Raw genomic sequence first — 22,995 nt, forward strand, 5'->3', positions numbered from 1 at the left:
GACAGTGCCATGGCAGTGCCAGGAGCAGTCAATGTGTCAGGCTTCCAGCAGGTCCACCTTTGGTCAAGAAGAACAATGACACAGGTAGGTGACGTGTGACATCTTGACTTGTATCGGTCTAGAGCTGCTCCATGACACAGGACACTGCTCACCAGACCGAAACCTTTTAAATCACTCGTTATCGCGGGACTTTATTCGTTCACATCATTCGTGAACATTAGTGAGATAGACTGTGCCGTCACGAGACACTCCATGACACATTACTTCGGTCACCTGATCCCTTATGACACCGTAATGTCGTTCAGGAGGTGTTCGATGAGGAATTATGCGCTCACGAGATATTAAACAATAAAAAAAATTTCCCAACTTATGGGAGGACATTACCTCAATGTCGGTCAACCGAGCCATCGAGGACACTGAGCCACAATACTGGTGACAACACAACCAGTGTTATCTCCAACCGAAAAAAGCACCGTTTTCAGCTATGATAATTGAGATGCAGGCGGCTACCACAAAATCGGTTAGCAAACGAGAAAATATATTTGAAAAAACAAGATTACAGCATCCACTCCCTGCGAAAAGTTTCTGCTCGCTGACACCGACCCCGGACATCGCCATAAAGATAACACTCATTTGAAGCACGAGTGCCCCGAAATGTTCTGTCCACCTTGCTAAGCACCCCTGCTCCTGTTTGCTCCACAAAATGAAGATAAATTTTGTGGACACAATCCTGCCTGGCTTGCTTCACGGTTTGACTGGTCTATGGAGTCTTCTGCTTGCTTGAAGTCAACTTTTTCAGCATGTGTTCACATTAAAGCTTGCTTTACAATGGCGTGGAAACCCATTTCAAGAAAAATACAACCAACATTGATTTAAACGCTGGTACCAAAATTTCAGTTTAACACTAAGCTACATATACTGATCTTAACGAACAAAAAATTCTACTGTGAGATTCAGGGGTAGAGCATCTGAAACAGAAAGTACCTGCCACTAAGAAGTAGAAAAGAATGTTACTTTTTTGGCAGTTGTTGACCTCTTTGTGACCTAGTGGCGACAGCTGCCAGTTCTAATCAAATAATAAAAATAAAGCAAAAAAAAAAAAAAAGCTTAAGCAATTATCCTCGAACCTCTTAGATCTTTGTGGATTTTAAAAAAGAAAAAAAAAAACACCAGCGGATGATCTCGAAAGAAGAAGCCCTGCAGAAGTCCGCAATCACAGTCCCTTTGATTATTTTTTACAAAAGTCTGGCTAGGAATGTCATCAAGATTGGAATTCAGCTGTGTCAGACCGCGTACAGCCATGTCATGTCATGTCATCAAGTCAGTGACAAAGGACGTCGGTGCTCAGTATCCTCGCCTCTTGACCATGGCGTAGTGCGTGAGCTGCAGGTCACCTCGGCCTCGTTCCAGCGTGCCCGTGACGCAGTAGCCCATCTGGAAGTCGGCGCTGCTGACGTTGGTCGTCAGCGCCATCTTGAAGTCCGGGCACGTGGGGTGACCTTTGAACCTGCCCGTGATGACGGTGTTGCCGTTGCCCTTGTCCTGCATCTTGGCTTTGGCCGTGTACTTCTTGACCCCGCTGACCTCGATGATCTTGCAGGAGGAGCGGCTCCACCACGACTTTTTCAGCAGCCAGTAGGTGATGAGCGCCGGCTGGGCCCACCCTTCGTAGGGAAACAGCAAGACGCGTGCTGGGTAACCATGGTAATTGAAGACCTTGCGGCAGCACTTCCCTCGCGTCTCGTAATAAAACAGTTGCACCATTTTCAATCTGCAAGAAGCAAAGAGAAAAAAAAAGTCGTTCATTGTATGCATGTTATCAACGGGAAATGATGTTTCAGAAAAAGTAATTTCATTTTAAGCTGATTGTCCATGGCTGCTGTGTTACCTTCGCCAAAGGGCTATTGGGATTTGCAGACTCTGCTGGCCGTGGAAATAGGTTTTATTATCAAAAAGATGGCTGATGACTCATTTTGAAAGAGAGGTTGCTGACATGTGTAGAGAGATGTGAGGTCGAGAGCATCCCAACCGATGGCTTATCAAAAGTTCAACAAGAACCGTAGTGAGAAACAAAAGCTAAATTGTTGCATTATGTAAGACCAGGGAACAGATGTTTGTAAAGTAACGATAAATCTTCGATTTGCTTGAAAGCGACCAAGAAAAATATAAGTTTACAATAAGGCACAGGGCCACCTTTTTATTGATGAAACTGGTTTTATGAAGAATAAAAAAACAACCACAGATAATTTCAGATGTACATTCGATGACATGATCGACAAACATTTTATTCTTTTAATCAAGCGAAAAGATAAAACGAAACAACTTGAAAACTACATTTCTGTTATAATGGCTTGTTTGATTCCCGCGGCTTTCATTCCCTCGTGAACGAGGGCAAGAAGTTTTGTTGCCGCCATGAGAGATGGCGGGATGCTGCTGTCCTGCACGCTGCGCAGCACTCAACAACGGCAAACACCACGCAGCAGGAAGGACAGCAGGCGCATTGTCTACATGATCCAGGCTTACTTCAGAAAATTGCATTTCGACATCAATATTTCATCGCCATATTCTCAAGACCTAGTTGCCACGTAAGCACAAGGGAAACAAGAATTAAGCAGTAAATCGTCTTACAGACTTGTCGCAGCGGAAGCGCGTAGGCGAATATCACAATCTTGCAGGATGAAATCAATGCCAGTTCTTTCAGAGATTTATGATTTTTTGAAAAAAAAAGAAAAAAAGAAATCTTAGAAGAGAAGAAAACATTGAACAGGAAGTTAAAAAAATAAAATTAATGTTTAAGTGAATCACAATCTTTGATGAGAGCGTGCGAGGTAAATTAGTTGGAGTTCTGCAAGCTTTCACCGGCAAGAAGCAAATATGCAAATACAAACGAATGAATAAATATGATTAAGTTAGGTTGGTACCAGGAGAAACCCACCTTATATGTGTGAGAAAACCCAGCAGAAAGAGGGTTGGAAATGTCAAATTTTTAAATTAAGTTGCGGAGCGAAGAAAAACAAAACAAAGACAAAGTGTGGAGAAGTCATTCACGAAAGCTTGAGAGGGAGAAGCAGCCACTTTAAGAAGCGAACTGGAATGTTTGCACAATGGAGAGCTCAGACAATGTATCGACGAACCTAATGTGTGGCCACGAAGACAGGAGCTTACTACAATGGAAATACGAGAATGCTCATTCGGACAAGCTCGAGATGTGCTAGGTAGCAAACACTTGGTGTGGGCGTAGACTTGTTTTTGGTTGTATAACTGGGATTGAGTGGCATCAACACATTTCTTTTCCTCCCCTCATCCTTCTTCTTCTTTTTTCTCTCTTTCTTTCATGAACTCTAGAACAACATTATTTTTCTTATCTTTCTCTCATGTTATCTGTTTTTAAGGTCTTGCGATTTTGTGCTGTTGTCGGAAACAATTTGTGTTGCGGACAACAAACATCAATTTCTTTCTCTGAGAGATCACAAGTATTCCCTTAATCTTTAATCATACATCTAGGTCATAACTACAAAGAGAAGGCTGACTTCTTCGTGGGTCTGTTTTTTTAATGGGTCAAAGCATCGAGGTCTCATCCTCATTTTTCTATTCATCATCAGCATAGCAACAATAAGGACAACAGCACCTCATCACTTAAGGAGTGTATCAGCGACAACAAAAACTGACGAACAGGAATGTATGAAAGAATAAAGAGAAGATAGGAATAAAAAAGAATGAAAGGAAAGAAAGAAAAGGAAAGAAGGAAGACGACATGAAGTACCCATACATCCTAAATGTTGATGACAAGAAGTTGGAGACTTTGGTCTATTACAAGAGTAATCCTGGATGTTGTTGACAGTGAGTGTGGCGTTCGTGCAGCTCGCTATACGAGACCAGACTTCTAGACAGATGGCGACTTGCATGTCCTCTGTCGCGACAGCCGGATCCAGAGACACAGAGATGCAGCTTTTCCAAAAGACCTTTGATTATAGGCCCACACACTCCGGATGCCATAATATTCTCCATTTTCTCAGGGATTTCCGAAGTAAAACTAAGCTCACGACGAAAGCAACTTGGAAATAAATGTTTAGAATCTTAGATGTTGTTGTGTCTGGGTTATGCCATCCTCCGCAACTTCTTCAACGACTCTTTGAGGTAAGTTCAAAAGGTCACCCGCTGCCAAAGACAACAAGACTTTCCATTTCCACACATCATGCATGCATTATCCTGTCTTTTCAAAGTGCAGAGAGCTTTCGGCCGATAGTTCTCCATCAAAACCACTTTGTGTAGAGATTTGCCTTCACATAAAAACACAACCTGGAGGACAAGCATTCTGTCGCAGATGCACCAAAGTCTAAAGATTTATCCACAAATTGAAAGTTTAATCATGTTTACTCCCAAAACCTGTTTGATACAATAGATTTGTTTGTTCTTTCGCTTTATTACTGTAGCAAGACACGTTTTGACTAGATGCACTCTTCTTTCTGCAACTTTTATTTACAGTGGTTACACGAATAGCTTTTGGAGACAATGAAGGCCTTAAAGAAAATGTCGACAGAGTGAAATTTGAAAAGAATGTTTATTCCTACCCTCCTCCCTCTCTCTCTTTCTTGTTCTCATAGTTTGGCATCATCGTCGGCTCTTGACCTCTTTGCACCCAGTGACAGCCGTCGTCTAGTGAAGAGATTTCATCGTCAAAATCACATTCTCCTTTTGCAGGCATTGTGGGTTAACGTAAGGTGAGCTACTTCCAGAACGATTTTCATGTCGACACCAAAAGTCCTGTCTGCTCGGCTCGAGTCTAGAGACCAGGCTAGACTGGACTAGACATCACTATGACAGCAGGTCTTTGACAAGGACCGGTGGTGGAACGTAGTATTGAAAGGTGAGACCAATGTCCGAGACGGCGAGGGCTTTGAGGCCGACGAAGACAAACGTGTATTGCAGAATAAACTTCCAAACACTAGTCATGTTCATGTATATGCATCGCTAGGTTTTTTTCTTTCTTTCTCTCTCTTGCACTGCACGAATCCCCTTGCATGGTCCAATCGCGAGCAAGCAGGAGGTGGTGCAAACAAACCTTTCCAGAATTTCATTTCGGGTGAGATGTACGGTCTACGGGGAACCCTCGCTGTCAGTACCAACGACAAGTCACGCCATAACATTTCCTGTACTTAATGGTGCCCTTGAGCAGCCAGGCTCCTTACTGTGGGCTGTAATTCTGACATCTCACAGCACAGGCACCACGGCACTACAGGGCAGAGGCACGTCAGCAAGGAAGACAACATCAGCAACACGGAGCGCCAGATGTGGCGTCGCACACTTGTTTGCTTGAGTTTGATTGTTAACTCACTCCAGTCAAGTACCCGTAAATCTGGTTATAATTGCTACTTCATATCTTTAATCTCAAAGTATTTTTCATTAATTTTAGAAATCTCTAGCAAGGTTTTTCTCATAAAAGATGCTCGTATAACAATTTTAACTCCTGTATACCTGTTGTTTGGGGGATTTATCTTTCAAATTTATTTTGAAGCAAATATGAAGGTTTAAAGAACATTTCATCTTCTTTCTTTTAAAGGATGCCAAAGAAACATGATCGAAACGAGATTCTTGAATGACAGTTGCAACTTCCCATAAAAAAGGTCTTGATAAACTTCACCATACATAATCTGTCCATGTGCATTTGTTGCGAACGAGCACCTCGACAAATCAGACACAGAGACAAAGAACAAATAAATGCGTTTGAGTTTTTTTTTCTGGTTTCCAATCCAGTCAGGTCAATGATTATATTTGTCCGTTCCAGTAGTGATCTGTCTGCACGAGCGTGCGTTTGGTCCTTCGTCCGCAGTTGGGCGCGCCCGGGGCTGTGGCCTTTGTCCATTCCTTTTCTCCTCCGTCTGACGAGATGTGCAACTGTCTTAACGAGGCTCTACCGTCGTCTATTGACCAGACTTTTGTACTTTGCAGATGACTCATCGGCCTGCACTGCTGGAGGACACTGGTTCTAACGAACCGTTCCCCGCTGTGTCCACCGACTAGACCTTTCTGCTTGGTTCAAAGCTGAAGAACATAGGAGTGGTTGAAACAACAACACTCGTGCGCAGGGGATAATAAAACTACAGTTGATTGGAAGAATGCTTCTTCTTCTCTGTGGAGGTGAGAGAAGAACGGATGAGGTATCTCTTGATGAAATCTTGTGGGGGTGAGTGAGTTCCAACACATAGTTGAGAGCCTGGAGCACAGACAGCTGGGTCCTGCCCCGGATTTGGAGAATGAACAGGTTGATCAAGAGCAATATGACGAGAGTAAAACAAAGGTCAGAGGAAGGCTGCTGGGGAGGAATCGAGAAGCAAAGATCGCAGTGTAGGCAACAATGAAGTAGAGAAGACAGCTGATAGACAGCTGGTAGACAGCTGGGTGCTTTTTCTCACAGTGTAGTAATCTGTGGTGCCAGTAGCCAACACTTGTAGTTTTTCAGACAGCACAGACATACTGACGACTCTGATCGGGTGTGTGTTAGAAAGGGGAGAGGGAGAAAGAGAGAACTCCCAGAATTCTGAAAATCACTTACAAAAAAAATGTTTATTTTGCTGCCAGTTATCCTAAGATTACCCTGTTCTCAGACTTTGAACTAAACCAGGAAATAACAGCTTAAGATTAACGCAAGGCAGGATAAGCTGTTTGAAGCGAACTGTCAATACATCCGATGTTTTTGTCCAACATTCACAGAGAAGCAGAGATTGTTAGTTCATGCGCGAAACAGAATATAAAGATTATTCAGGGAAAAATAAAGAAGAAAGGAAGAGTTGTCGAATGAATAGATAAATGGCTGGACAAATCAATGAGTAGATGCATGTGTGTATATAGGTGTGTGCGTGTGTGTGTGAGAGAGGGAGTTCAGATGAGAAACATCGACAGCTAAGACCTTGTGTATCTGTCCTGACATCCCTCCTTCTCTCTCTGTCTGTGGACACGAGACAGTGGGTCCCGACGCACGCACCAGCTGCACTCTCAGGCGGACGAGCTGCAGCTAATTGAACGGTCCCTGATCGATAGTTTAGTGCGTTTTGACCATTCCACTGCAAGCTTGGATAAATGCATTACGCGACCTCGGGTATCGAACGGCTGAAAGGGAAGGTGTTGAGGGCGAGGGGAAGAAGAGCTGCAAGAAGGACAGAGAGAGAGAGAGAGCAGGGTGCAGCGAGAATCTAATCTTCTTTGTGATCGTCGGAGATATAAATATTGACCCTCCAGCTCGCCAGATCAGGGGAAAGAGAGAAAGAGAGATGGAGGGGTAGCTCTTTGGCCACCCTCGTGCAGGGGTATTCGGAGAGAGGGAGGGAGCAAGAGGTGGAGCTCAGAACGGTTATTTCTTCTGGTCTTTTCAAGCCTCGGGCCTTGAGCGTGTTTAGCGCCATGTTTGAATGAAAATAAGGCAGCGACCATTCGCCATCTGACACGACATCGCTGCGCAGCCTCGAGTTCTCTTTTGAAGAGGAGGAGAGGAGAGGAATTCAGTGTAAGCCGTTGGAGAGGTCCCAAACATTTTGACTTTGGCATCTCAAAATGAGAAAGTGTGTCAGTTTCTGCGTCTTCCATGAAATCAATCTTGCCTGCCTGTTGAAGGGAGGTTTTGGAGGCAAGGCCAGAAAAAAAACAGAGAAAAGAAGTGGATGAGGATGAGGAGGGAGAGAGAGATAGAGCGCGCGCCCACAAAACTCAATAATAATTAGAATGACCGCAACATTACCTAATATTTTTCAGATTCCAAAAGAGATCTTTCTGATATTTCCCAAACGTGCACTGACATTCCATATTATTTTTATTTATCTTTGTGCTTTCATTATTGGAGAACTAAAGCTTTCTGGCAAAAGCCAGTCTCTTCCAGCAAGTGTGTATTCTACCCTGTCACGCCACAAAGCTCGTTATCCCTCCCTCCTGAATACAGGGTGTCATCATATTCTTGAACACCAGAATATATACATCTCCTCTGTCATTATGTCTGCCCTCACTCGCCCTCTGTTCACAGGCGGAGAGTCTGAAGGGAGAAGGACTTGCCTTTAGTAAATGTGTTTTAATTGTCGATGAGGGAGGGCATTGTTAAACGTGAACCTCCTCAGGGGAACTTTCAGTGGGGTTTGCTTCGAACACCCAACGATCGTCACTTTTGCTGGAATTGGTTTCGTGCTCGCACATGCGGAAATCTTTATGGATGTCACTCCTACAGAAATTTGTAATGCAAGTTTTCAGGACTTCTGTTTTTACTGAATTCGTATTTTGTGATTCTTTAAAGGTTTGTTAACACGTATTTAGATTGTTTGAATGCTGTATCAGTAGGCACATACTTATTAAAACAATATTTTGAATTGTTGTTCTGTTGATGATGATGATGATTTTATTCGTTAACCTACAAGTTTTGACAATTTTGTACACAAAGTCCCCTGTTTTTCAACGTATTTCCTTCTCAACAAATACAAATTAAAATTTAAAGATGCAAGAATATTTACTAACCTGTAAATGAGTGCGACAATGATTACAGCAGTGAATAATTCATGGAGTGGGCACAGACAGACCTCGACCACTTGCTGACCAGGGCAGGAGTCCCACGCCAGATGACATCAACGCACCGTGGTCATCTCCACCAACATGAATCAATCTGAAATGTCAAATTGAAATAAAATGTCACACAAAAACGAAAAGTGTCAAAACTTTGTCAGAAGTCGTATAAAATGCTATAATGTTGCAGGAAGTGTAAGTTTAATGTTAGTGGACATGAGTGGTTCACGTGGGACTAAAAATATAGGAGAGCTCAGAAGAGCAACAGAGATGGATGAAATCAGTCCAGTATTTTGTCTTGTAAGTAGTCTTCAATCGTGATGTAGTAATGTAAGTAGTCTTTAATCGTGATGTAGTGATGTAAGTAGTCTTCAATCGTGATGTACTGATGTAAGTAGTCTTTAATCGTGATGTAGTGATGTGAGTAGTCTTCAATCGTGATGTAGTGATGTAAGTAGTCTTCAATCGTGATGTAGTGATGTAAGTAGTCTTCAATCGTGATGTACTGATGTAAGTAGTCTTCAATCGTGATGTAGTGATGTAAGTAGTCTTCAATCGTGATGTAGTGATGTAAGTAGTCTTCAATCGTGATGTAGTGATGTAAGTAGTCTTCAATCGTGATGTAGTGATGTAAGTAGTCTTCAATCGTGATGTAGTGATGTAAGTAGTCTTCAATCGTGATGTAGTGATGTAAGTAGTCTTCAATCGTGATGTAGTGATGTAAGTAGTCTTCAATCGTGATGTAGTGATGTAAGTAGTCTTCAATCGTGATGTAGTGATGTAAGTAGTCTTCAATCGCGATATACGCGACTGGAGCGACACATAAATACTAGTATCTAGTCTCCAACAGTGACATAAACAAAAGGATTACAAATACTAGTATCTTGCCTCGTGCCTATCCTCGAACATTGGCGTAGGAGAGAACAATACAAGGATTACAAACACTAGTCTCCTGTCTTGTGGAGCACTCGATGGTGAGATAAGAGCTCACAGCGACACAGGGTGCAAAATATTGTGTAACAGTTCGAAGAAATCCATATCCTCAGCTCTACTTTTTAAAATTTATTTTTGTGAGTGGGCAGCACAATGGCGCAGCTGTGGGAGAAATGGGGAGCAGCCTCCCCTCCCTCAACACCACCATCACCACGGCTCTCTGGAACCAAATACCCGAGGCCTCCAGCTGTGCTGAACACTGGTGTTCTCGGTATTAATGAATGAAGCATGCTATTTTCTGGCGGAAGTCAGACCTGCTCGTTTTTATAGATCATTACATTCTCGTTGCACCTTGCAGACCAGATTAAACAGATTCCTTCCTGAGAATAGGTGATTACGGTGGGGTGGGAAGGGGCTGAAAGGGAGAGAACTGAGTTCTTGCATAGGATTGAGTTAACTCTTTTTTTTTCCAATTTTCTTCTCATTCGCACGCCGACACACACACACACACAGAAACACACGTGCAAGCACGCACGCATACACATCTATTGATTCAGCATTGCTCGTAGAGAGGAATCAATACACTTACATCTATTGACTCAGCCGAATGCTGAAGAATTGAAGAAGGTGTGTGTGTGGTTATCCACAGTGTTGTCCATAGGAATGGGAATCCCATGGGAAAGCCATCGGACAGCACACACTTGTATTTCCTGGTAGTCGATACTTGATATTGAATCATCTATTGCCAAAAGCCGAAAAGTGGTTTTCAGTGTTGTCCATAGGATTGTTAATACCATGGGAATCCCATGGGAAACGTCCCGTGGATGGGAACGGATGGGTGGGACGGGATAGAAAAATTGTCCCATGGACAACCCTGGTTATCCAGTCGGAATCCAACAGCCATCGAGTGATTCTCGCTAGTGTAGTGTAGAAGAGATTATTCTGGTGCCTGGGTCTGGGAAATCATGCAGGTGAGAGGGTGATGACTGAAGCTTGAGCGCACAAGCGTTTATTTATTTATTTTTTAGAAATGCACCCCAGGACTGTCGGGGCTACATGTTCTCTTAACTAACATTTTCCAATAAAGTTTTGTTTTCCATGTTACCGAAAGAAAAAAAACTGAATCACGACCTTCCCATTTTCCAATGGCTGAAGACATCTTGAGGAAGACTTCTTAAAATCTTCAAATCATATTGGAATGATGTTTTCTTTTGGCTGAAACATTTACACACTTATTGAATATGTGATGTTGGCCTTAAACCATGCAAGCACTTCATGGAATTTCTGGTAACTTTCTCTATAGAAGACACTTTGAGTGTCGCGTGCGACTTGCACAAATTGTGTCAACAAACCACATTCACGCCAACAATAAGTAAGGATGGTTTGCTTCAAGGTGCCTGATTGACAGATCGATGGTTGGGAAAAAATGAAAAAAATGGAGAAACTTTGCATATGAAACAAATGAAGTCCAATTCAAGAGACCAAGTAAAAGAAACAATACACTCAGAGGCTACATTCTGCATCGGACTCTATTTACTATCAAAGCAAAGACAAAAACTTAACACTCCCATAAACATGAAATAATACAATTAAAAAGTTTTGAAAAGTTTTGAAACTTTTTTTGTTTTGAAATCATCCTAAAACTCGTCCACTAATGCCTTGGCTTTACCACAAGGGAAGATAAAAGACAGCTGCACGAGAACATCAATTATCCAAGGAAGAGTATTAATTTCTTGGATGAGCCCGGCATTGGCATGAAGGGGAGAGACTGCGAGAAACATAAAAATAACGAGGCTAATCTCGGTGGTGTTGTCTTTTATCTTCTGACGACAAAGGCAAGCACTCGCCCGCCTCGGACACGATTATCGTCTCTTTGTCGGCATAGCCTGAGATCACCTCCAATCACCTCACCACTGTCATCGTAAACTTCAGTCGATGACTGATTAGACGAAGATTACCCCCTCACTTATCTCCCCTTCCACCACCCATGATCTTCCCAAAGAATTGTTGGAAAATCTGGAAAAAAGTTTGGTTGTATCCTGGGTAATTCTTGGGAAATGTTTTATTCAGACTTAGTTCCAGGGTGTGAAGAAAGCTGAGGTTACCCGGTTGAGGTTTGTGTCAGACACAGAACTGTGTGACCTGTCCGTGGATGGATTGTCTGTAAACCTCGGGCAGTGGAAGGTGGAGTCTGCCTGGTGGTTGTATTATCGGATGTTTGGATGTTTTCGTTCTGTTTTATTAATCTGTCAAAGGCGACAAGGTTCGATATCGGGTGTTTGCGAATGCTCCTGCTTTGTGGACTTTGGAGACAGGAAACATTGTTTATTTTCATGCACCGCAGTGCTGTGCAGGATCGTGTAACACTGTGAAATGTCAGGAAAGAAAAGACAGACCTCACATGAAACTCCAACACACACACACATACACTTTCTCACACAGATTCTCACACATACACAAATCTCAGATGGTAGACTGCTCCATCCTCTATACCTACAGTTTACCCAAACATCAGACTTAAATAAATAGAAAAATAAACAAGAAACAGTTCCACCCGAAATAATAAAACTACGATACATTGCTACAAAATAAAATGAATAGGATTTAGTGATATAGTCAACCTTCGCCCTTTATAATGGACTAAGACCTAAAGTATGTGATCTGTCAAGGTAAAACTATTTTCTCCGGAAATGTTGTTTAGCAGAAACATTCAAGCGAATGGCCGTAGTTATGAAAGGAGAATTAATCGTTTCCCCAGGGCAACATTGGAAACTCTAGAAGCGTCTTGTTTTTCTGGTGACAATGCTGTGGCAAGACCCCGGGTAGTACTTATGTTTCCTTACCCCAGGACATCTTTGTGTTTTCTTTATGAGTATCGCTTCATGGGTAAAATAATATCTTCGGAGTCTGGATATCACTTGATAACTTCGGAAACAAGACACGTGTCATTTAGTTCTCGAAGGTTTTGTTATTGGGTTGAAAAACTGTGGAACTCTATTCCCTTCCCTATCTGCCCTCTACCCTCCATCGAATAGCATGCTACTTCAGTGTGGTTATGCGCTATATAAACCACATGTTTATTTTCATCATCATCATCATCATCATCATCATCATCATCTTCTTCTTCTTCTTCTTCTTCTAAGGCCAAAGAGACAATTAATGTGAGTGGTTTACCATGTCCAGGGGAGTCTCCTCCCGCCGCCTTGTATCTCCCCCGATACCATCAGGTATCTATTGCTGCTAAGCAGCTGCTGGGTCTGGAGGGAAACTGTCCACAGACCTCAGTGGACCTTAAACGAACGACTCGCTAAACAGTTAAATGCACTTACCACCTGGGGCCGCAGTCACGAAACGAGGTTATGTCCTTACCTCTGGACAAAGTAAAGAAATGGAGGACAATCGTCTGGTCTCCGCAGTTTACGTAGCGGTGCCCAGACTTTACCCCAGGCCATCGTTGCCACTGATTTATAGCTACAACCCATGGTGTACAGTAGAACTGATGGGACCTGGATAGCATTTTATCACTACGGAAACAAGACTCTTCTCCTTGATTATTTTCTGTTGCTCCGAGGGAGCGACTTACCCTTGCTTCATAACTAAGGCCTTTTCACTACGAAAAGTAAATATATCATAAAAGGACCATCATTATGTTGAAGCAAAGACACGAGAGAAATTGGTACGTAAATCCACAAATGTTCTAAATATACTAATATTTTTTCTGATCCACTGATGAATTAATCACATACAGTGAATATATACCAAATGCAAAAGATGATAGCCTTGCCTCTGTCTACCAGTGCAAAAGATTTTATCACATCAGCAGGCGGGATGACAAATCCGAACCACTGCCAGACCTTGTTTGATATTTTTTAAATATTAATTTCGTCGATAATGAATATAGTGTCAGTTGACAAGTACACATAAATTCGTGTATGCACGCACACTAACAGAATGTGAAAAAAGTTTCGGCAAGTAAATCACAAACCCAAGGGACCCCAATCAACAGGGCGACCAACTGACCTGACAGTCTCAGGGTTTCATTGCCATTTCAGCTGCCATTGCTTGCCAGCTGGAACTATGTTTTATATGAAACAAAGTGCATGAGTTGTCAGCCAGACAGCACTAGATAAATATTCCCCCTCCACACACACACCCCACAACCCACCCAACCATCCCCATCTCATTATGTCCTAAAATGATCAGCTATCTCTTGTCACTACTAAATTTCAAGAGGGGATGAGGTTGATGGTTGATGGAGAGGGGGGGGGGGACGCAGGAAGTTTGCCACGACGTGGCGCGGACAGGCGGCCAGCCAGCAGACCTCGGAGCTGCTGTTAAAAGGTTTACAACAAGCTCCTGTAGGCCGCAAGATGAACGAGCTCGGGCGATGGGTTCTTGAAAATCAAGCCAATCGTCTATGACTCACCGAGTTCGCAAAGTTTGATTTCCGGTGTCCCTGCATTTTCAATCACACAGATAGGACAAGGAGCAGAGACAGAGAGGAGGGCAGAAAAAGATGGAGAGAAGAGAGGAGAGAACGGCTCAGAGTAGAAGCCACCATGCTATTAGCGTCCTGTTCAACCAGTCATTTTATTTTTTTTGTTTTGCTGAAGAGTTCTCTGTAGAAATAGCTTTTACTTGCCACCTGAATGTGTAAAAAAATATGAAAAGGGGAGAGATAAAACGATAATATGTCAAAGGCTGACTCTTATATGAATCTTTAAGATTTTTAGGACAGAAAGAAGTCAAGTGTTTAAAGAAAATGAATCCATCTGCAGTGTTTGTTACTGAGGTGTGCTACATTTTCAGTGTAACGACGCGACCATAGATGATTTGTGCGAAAAGCTTGGTTAGGTGGTTAGTGTAAGACAAGATGGGGAAAATGAAATTAAACTATCATTAAAAATAGATGAAAAATGAATGAAAGAAAAAACAACTTTTAAAAAGTTATTTTTCTATTTTAAAAGTGCATACGCATGTTGAAAACATCCTTTAGAAAACCGTTTCTTTGTAAAGACACAACAGAGACCTCAATGGAGTCAACAGAGATAGATGACTGCTTCAAATCGTTGGATGACCCTCCGGGACAAAGAAAAAAAAATAAAAAAGGGGAAAAAATATATAAAATAAATCTCTCAGAATGAGAAGAAAAAATAAACTTGGCTTCGGCATAGAGATAAATGTGGTCAGTAATCTTTTAAGCTGAAGAGTGCTTTCTTCCAACACACAAGATGTTTTTAACCGTACAAAAAGCCGACGACAGCGGGTGGAAGGGAGTTTGGGGAATAGGGTTAACCAGAGACCAGGGAGAAGGAAGGACAAAACTAAGTGCGGGGCGCAACAGGTTTGTGTTGATGCCGATGCATGCAAGTGAATGCTGCTCACGAAGGCCTCTGCCTATTAATTTATCCCTGGCGTCGATGCCGAGGCTTGATGGATCGCGCGTTAAAAGTGAAAGCATAATGGCTGACCTCTATTTCCGGGCGAGGCCTTCTTTTGTTCTCGACCTGATGGAGGCGGCGTGGTCCTCAGCCTGCCTGCTATGGATTATTTGTGTGGAGAACTCTGTGCTGACATGATATGAACGGGTGTCTTGGCTTTTCTGTGTCAGGGAAAGAAATTGGTGTCACTTTGTGCGCACCGACCCACATTCTAGGTGTTGTGGGGTTTGTTATACATATGTTTACACCAACATTTTTTTTGGCCACATTTTCTGGGTGAATAAATGAATCCATGCAGGTGTGACTCGATATGTACGCCATATGCACCTCATTCGTTAGAGCAACAGAGGCAAGGAAGTGGAGATCAATTGGGGTGGAGAAGGAAGCTGACAGGTAAGGTCCTGTGAAAGATGTTTCTAGACGCCTCGACTTATTGCTAACAGATCCCCCACCTTGTTGTTTCGCGCGTGCGTGAATGCGTGCCAAGGTTGGCGTCCTCGGGTGTACCATATTCCACTCGGGTGTACCATATACCCCTTACACTCTTTGGGTTGTCGGTGAGAAGGCTCACAGCAAGTCTGATTTCTTTTACTGACTCGAAGGTGATGAGACATCTTCACGGCATGTCATCAGACCCTTCTACACATCAATGAGGGTGAGGACCTCGTTGTGTCCAGAACAAAAAATTTCTACCCCGGAAGTAGAGGTCGGCCACAAAACTTTCACGTTTCACTCTCCACACGCTTCTCACACGTGCCTAGCCTTATTTCTACCAACTTTCTCGTCTTCTTTTCTCTAACAACCACCCCGCAATATTTCTAACAAATTTCTCGCCTTACTTGAAAAATACAGCTTCTTCAACTTGTTTTTACTAGCTTACAAAATCTGGTAAAATAAATAAGTTAACTGACTCCGTATTATCAGCATAGTATCGTATAAAAAGTCTTAAAATAAATATACAAATATGGCTCAGTAACCAAACGTTTGATAAAAATAAAGGTGTTGTAAAGGATGCACAGCCTGCATGGTTCCTAGCCTGTCCAAGCGAAAGAAACCGCTTTTTGAGAAGCAGTGTTTACAGTGAAGAATGTCTCAAGACGCCCAGACCGCGAAGACTGATGGTCCCCAGGCTGAGGTCTGACCAGTACAGAAAGAGTTTTCAGACATTTTTTTTGTGCTCTGTTTGTTGTCATTATCCAGGTTGCCTGTAGCTCCCGCGTACAAATTACTTCTTAAATAATGAAGAAGACGCGTAAACAAACCTTTTCAAAATTCCCGTTAAAACACGTCGGTCAGTCTTTTCACTAAATTCTGTCAGTCGGTGTGTTCATAAAATATGAAATTCTCTTTCATTCATCACTTTGAGTGTAGCCGGTCGACCGATGTATTCAACCTTTTATGCGTGGATGCGTTCATGCGGACCAGTTGGTGCATTCATGTATGTTGTTTGTGTGTGTGTGAGAGAGAGAGAAAGATAGTAACAGTGGAAGAGAGAATAAAAGAGTTTAATTTTCTAGGTGCAGTCTCCCCTCCCTAGGGATTCCTGTGAATATTTGTGCGTTGTTTGTTTGTGTAACATTGTCGTTTCTAGGACATACATCCTCGGCTAGTTACAACAATTACATCGCTGTAGTCTTCACTTTCATTAGAAGACACATCTGATCAGAAAGAATCCCACATACGCAATGAAATATTCAAAGCTACTCAGGACGCATTTTCATCCTCTAAAAATCATCCTAACTCCATCCACCGCAACACAAGCCAGCACGTGACAACATGAACAGTGCTCACCTAGCCTCCTGTCTGGCTCCAGCAGCCGGAAGCTGTCAGATCGTCCACGCTGTGGTCCAGAAGTGGTCAAAGGCGCTCCCACTGGCACCGAACACAACCTTCCAGCATATAGGGCTACAACCCTCGCTCTTGCACGGCGTGAATAATTGGGTCTAGAGACTCCCAGTTCACCGAGATGCGCCTTTGTCACAGATTTCCTTCAGAATGTGGGACTACGACCTGGCCTGGCCCCTCGACCACCTCTCGGCACCTTTGCTGTCTCTCGTCTGTCTGCCGCTTGCCGTGGGTTCTCTCACAGTTTCGCTCTCGCCGCCAGACGAGCGCGCGCTTTTGGAAGGACGCCCACGGATCCTGGGGAACGACTGCAGCTAATGACAACTTAGCCTTGCTTCGGAAGGCAAGTCAGACGCTATCGCCACAACCATTGTCGCTCTTTCCTGGCACTGGTGAAATCCTGCACCAGCTCAAGATGACAAGGCTTGTCTCCGACTGCTCTGGTCGAAATTAAAGACAGCGTAGGAGGAACCTTTGCGGAGAGGGGGGTAGGTTAGTTCAGGAAGGGGAAAGGGGAAGGATGGTCTGTCTTTAACAACAGCTATTCATTCTGAAGGAAGGAGGAGACCTCCCCTCAACCAAAAAAAAAAAAAAAAAAATCAGCAAGTGGTGGTTACAAGGTTACCGGTGGCCTTCAATCAGCAGCGAGGACTTAGCAGCTCTGACTGGCAGAGGAGATTACGTTCTGGAACCCTGGCTGTGAAGCGGAAGATCTTATGAGACAGATTCCCGACACCTTGGGGTTGCCTTTGCCCGGCGTGTGAAGAGTTAAGCACGCGCTTGCTTTCTGCCTTCCGTCAAGTCGCCTCCAGTTTAAATATAGACTTGACGTCATTGGTCCTCCAGCGCCATTCTTCGTCTCATCCTGACTCTTGCCTACAAAACCGCTTGCGTCTGCTAAACTTAGCAGCTCGTCTGCTGTGCAGATGCCTGAGGCAGAACTGAAAATCCAATTGCCACCAGAGTGCAAGACGACATAGCCAGTGGAAGTATCGGTTTGGATTTGTTCTTCTGAAGAACACCAAGAACGCTGTAGGTCTAAAACAAACAAAAATCACGGGGATATTTTTGTCTCCAGAAAAAAACCCTCGAGACCTAAAGTTGTCGGAGCAGACGATGGAGAAGTGGGAACGGTTCCTTGGCAATGTGATTGACTCTGCCAAGTTCGCGAGGGGTCTAACGGTGCCAAGGGTCTGAGAAAAGAAGGAGGGGGAAAAAAAGGAAGAGGGTTAAAATCTCAGCTGGGAAGGAGAGAGTCGACGATGGAGGAAAGACAGCCCAACCGTTCTCTCCACAGTGTGAAGCTGTGTGAAATGTAACGCCACGTCGCCCAACTCTCTCGCCGCCGAAAGTGCCGGAGCGTGAGCGACACGCGCGCGGCACGACCACCGAGTTCTGACCATTACGTCAGCGGCTGCCTGCCTCGGGAGGGTAGCGCGGAGACCCAGGGTAGCGGCAACACGATGGCGGCGGTAGGAGACCGGCTACAATCTGTTGCTGCACGCGCCGGGCGGTGCGCAAGACCCGCGCTGTTGTCCCCTCCCTCCTCTCCGCCATCCATCCCCCTCCCTACTCTGTGCCAGAAGCAAAGAAGTTGATGAACGCCTCCTCCGACAGCAGCAAGGGTCGCACAGCGCAGCACAGCGCTGCACAGCAGCCAGTCGTGGTAGCAGCAGATAGCGCCGGCAGCGTTTCCTCTGACATTTCGCTCCCTGCACGCGCTGTGTCCGCTGATTTTTACCTCGGCATTTTGCGTCCACAACGACACTTGTTTATTTATTTATTTTTTGGTTTTTGATAACAAACGCACTATCAGTAAGGACAATAAATATTAGAATAAAAAAGAAGTACTTTTTCAGGAAAATTTATAATCACAGGCTTTTGCGCGGACGTCAACAAAAAACATGAGAAAGGTTGAGTGTCGAGTCAAGACTTTCAAAGTCTTAAATTATTTGTTTTTTTGTTTGTTGTTGAAACGTTCGGTCTCAATTTCAGATCCATTGTTATAAAAATCCAACCGTGATTTTTACCGAGAGGTATTGATCTGGTTTACAGTTGTAAATCACACCCTCCTCCGCTTTACAGTCTTACAATGTGACAGAAACATAGAAGAATTAAAATAAGAAGAGAGAGGTGTGTGATATAAGAACCACATATCTCTCTATCTGACCTACCTTACGCTGTGGCTGTGGATCAGAGGTCTAGCGCCGAGCTAAGAACATCCGGGAACTTGACGAGAGAAGAGGAGTCAGGCTTTGACACCCTAGAGGTCCCCACCTTGTATCCCTTGCCACTGAGGCTACAATTATTGATATTGGAGATCTCGGAGGTAGGCATGCGTATACCCCTGGTTCACATCTATAGCCCATCCCCTCGACAAAGGTTCACAATGAGTTAAATATTCTGTGTTCGTTATTTTAGCTACCAGATAATGATCCTTTAGAAATTAAACATAATCTGAAGCCAAAGGTACACAGAGATAAATTATTCATAAAAAAGAGAAAATGCTGGCAGGCAGGCACAAATGGATGGATGGACGGACGGACAAACAACCAACCACCAAGCAAACCGCTGACAGTCGCAGCCCACAGCATATTTTGGTAACTTTTTGCCTGAACTGGGACTGGAAGCTCTTCTACTGTTGATACAAGACTTTTTTTGCAGCTGCCACATCGCCGCGCCATTTCCTTTTACACAAATACTCCATCAGTCAAGCGTACTGCCCTCGTGTACCCTTCCCCACACACACCTACCCTCGCAGGTCACAACGAAGACACTGACATCACGGGTTCTAAAACATTCTGTTGCCGCAATCGATGGGCAAGTTTTTAGTAAACGGATGGCAAACTGATTACTTTTGCCACGAATGGGCCTGTGAGACAGATTTCTCCCAAAGTCCTGTTTTACCCCCGCGCGCTAATTTCTCTGGAGGCTCCTCTTCTTCATCAATATCTGTCATTATATCGTGTACTTTGATCTCGATAGCAATCTTCTTCACGTTTCTCATGTCTATTTTATCCTCGTGAAGCAAAATCCAGCATGGCCGATGTAAAAAGACTTAACACCGAAAAGGGATGATTAACACCAGTGTCCTTAGCGAAGACAGAACATAGAGAGTCTGTTTCTTTCATGGGAAATAGAGACTATCATGGGGTTAGGATGCTTCCGTCTCCGGTATTTCTACCCACATCATTTGATCTCCTCGTTCATAAATTACAATTGATTTCCCGTTACCTTTATTCGCCTCGATGTAAAGATAAAAGTAAACCGCGGCGCATGATGGAGATAGGGTAGGAGAGTCAATCGCCAGACTAAAACATGGTGCCGGCAGAAAGAACCACCCTGGTGGTGGAGCTAATTACACCCGACGGCTGCAGGAGCCTGCCACACCTAACGACAATAAAACCAAACTGCGGCACGCGAGAAGCGACCTGCCTGCGCCAAACCAAGCAAAGCAAGCTGTCTCACTCCGGGTTGGAAGCAATATGTCAAAAACTAATTAATGGTATAAAAAAAAAAAAAAACTTGGTCTGTGATAGAGAAAACAAAAAAACCAGTGAAACAAAATAAATGCACAAATGTACAAAAATTCGGCACTCATAGCGTACAGCAAAAAAAAAAAAAAGGAATTACAAACAAAGAAATTTATTTTAAATCCATGCGTGTCTGTTGGCCATTGCATCCAAAGATGCCTTTGGGAGGAAGAATACGACTGATGCGAGAGTGGACATTGCGTTTTCTGAGGTAGTTGGAAGTAGACAGACATTTTGATAATGGATTCTTTTGGGCAAAGAGGGAAACTGGTCTTAGAGGCCGGAAAAGTCAGGGTTATCGTTCCGAAACTTGGAAAGATGCAATAAATAAAATTTATCTTTCTTTGAAAATTGCCAAAAAGCAGATTATTATTCTGCAAGTGTAGCCACTGTCCTGTCCATACACTCAGCCCCTAATGTCCCTCACAGGGAAAAAGATTTCAGCGAGATAAAAGTCATTACACAGGTATCTTGATACATGGGAAGTCAGTACAAAGGTAGCTGAACTCATAGGTACTTCAACATACAGGCAGCTCAATATATGGATAAGTCAATGTACAGGTAGCAACCGGATGTTACAATGATATGGATTGCATATTACAATATCTGTACAGACAGACAGAAGCTGTGATGAAGCACCCAGATGCCACCTTTCCTTGCTTTGTCATCTCGAAGATGCCACGTCTCCATTGCTTGATGTGATAGTAAAGTAGTAATAACACAGTGTCAGTGACCTTTCAGTTGCCACGCCCTCTAAGCAATCGAAACACTGTTAGACGAGGCTGACGAGACAAAGAGTGAATGAGTGAATGCACATATCTACACATACACGAACGCACGAATAAACACATTACCATCATCATCACCACCGGCCCCAAAAAAACCAAATAAACAACGGCAATAAAACTCCACCATGTCCAAGTGATTTAATTTGCGGGTGCGGCTGACTACAGCCAAGCACCACGAGGCCCGCTTGTATGGCCCTCCCACGCACGTCGTCAAACGATCCTCCCCACCAGCAGTAAGTTCAACAGGCCACCCAGCAAACTCCCGCACCCCACCGCACAAATAAAGTAGCAATTATAAACCTATTACACTTTTGCACCACCCTGCCATCTCTACACCCTTTTGATTTTTACTGTTCCCAACCCCATCCATTCTTATTTACCCACATACCCCTCCTCTCTATTTTTGTAAAAGTACAAGACAGGTTTTTCGTGCCGCAGAAACGTTTTCACTCTTCCACTCTTTTCCGTCCGTCAGCCCTCGTCTGGTTCGCCCTCGTAGACGATTTCAGCGATAAATGCGACCATTTATACTCTTCTCGGGCGATCTCGGAATGGAGGTAATAAAATCTCGTCGCTGGACGCGGAGACGATCAGCTAATCTTTATATAGCCACCCGGTGAACTGGGGAGTTGGGTGGAAGAAGAGACAAGGACGCCGTCTGCACGGTTCTCAGCACAGTCGTTGGTACGACTGCCATCAGCAGCAATGTCCAGCAGGCTCCTGAAACCGTGGGATGGAGAAAAGGGAGGGCTGGGGGAAGAGTAGGGGAGAGGGAGAGGGAAAGACCAGCAACAGGCACGACAGCCACGCATTTCATTGCATTTGGCGAAGCCTCATTAAAGCACGGTCATTCGTGTAAAATCTCTTCTCCTCCATGAATTTTTTTGTGGGTTGGGGGGAGGAGGTACTTATTGTTATGTTCTTGCTAGATGTTAACATCCGGGGAGTAATGAGGAAGTGAGGAGTTGGTCTGTGGGGAGGGGAGGTAGGTGGATGTGAGGCGAGGGTGGGGGTGTGTGGGTTGGAATGGTAGAGAAGGAACGTGGCACACATGAGAGAGAGGGTTTTTATAGGTGGTCTGCTCTTGTCGAAATGGTGTTTGCTTTATGTAAATAAGCTGCGATTTCCGTGGGGACGGCTTTGATGGTTGATTACCTCAAGAGCGTTCAAAATGTTTTATTGTCCACTGGACTTTCGGATGTCAAGATGACCTTTTGTTGCGACTGTAACGTGGAGCGGTCATGTTGTTCACTCTCTTTCTCTCCTTATCACGTCCTATCTCCAATCATTTAGCTACCACCACTCATCTGCTACTCACCCGCTCTCCACCCACACATATACAACTATCCACACTCCACCTACAACCACATACAAGCACCAACTAATCATCTGTACATTAATCTACTAAAAGTGCATCCATCGATATATGTCTTTCAAACGTTCATCATTATTTTATATACTGTTCTTCTTTACAGATAGTGCAATACTAGAATGTCTGTGTATCTGTGTGTTTGTGAGTGTGTGTGTGTGAGAGAGAGATTGTACACGTTCGTGCTTTTCACACGCATAGAGCTCTTCGTATCCCTTGCCATGGATACCTCGCTACTCATAGCTCTCTTCGTGATAGTGTGACTGGTTCTGTTTGACAAGTGACTTGCTCTGCGACGAGGGAGTGGGAAACATCTTATTTTCAGCCCAGCTTAATCATTTATCTGCATTGGATCCAGCGAAAAGTAAAAAGATTTCACGGAAATTATTTCAGAAAAACAGGAAGTGGATTTTTTTCAGGTCAGTAGGATGCGATCGACGCAAAATACAACTTTATAAAATTTGAGTAAATAACTCTCTCGACTCCTCCTACTTTTGCATTTTGGGTATACCAGTTGATAAACATCTCCATGCACAAAAGATGTCTGA

At 43.7% G+C, this 22,995-nt stretch overlaps 1 protein-coding gene across 1 annotated transcript; it reads right to left on the reverse strand.

The window, feature by feature from the left end:
- Positions 1–1,048: 1,048 nt before the first annotated feature.
- On the reverse strand, positions 1,049–18,466 carry LOC112572219. Its single transcript, XM_025251795.1, has 3 exons — positions 16,704–18,466; positions 8,494–8,638; positions 1,049–1,771 (listed from the first exon to the last, which is right to left on the reverse strand). Exon 3 carries the CDS (start codon positions 1,762–1,764, stop codon positions 1,345–1,347), a length of 420 nt encoding a protein of 139 aa, XP_025107580.1. The 5' UTR covers positions 1,765–1,771; positions 8,494–8,638; positions 16,704–18,466; the 3' UTR covers positions 1,049–1,344.
- Positions 18,467–22,995: the final 4,529 nt, after the last annotated feature.

Source organism: Pomacea canaliculata, linkage group LG1 (assembly GCF_003073045.1).
Source record: "Pomacea canaliculata isolate SZHN2017 linkage group LG1, ASM307304v1, whole genome shotgun sequence".
NCBI lineage: Eukaryota > Metazoa > Mollusca > Gastropoda > Architaenioglossa > Ampullariidae > Pomacea > Pomacea canaliculata.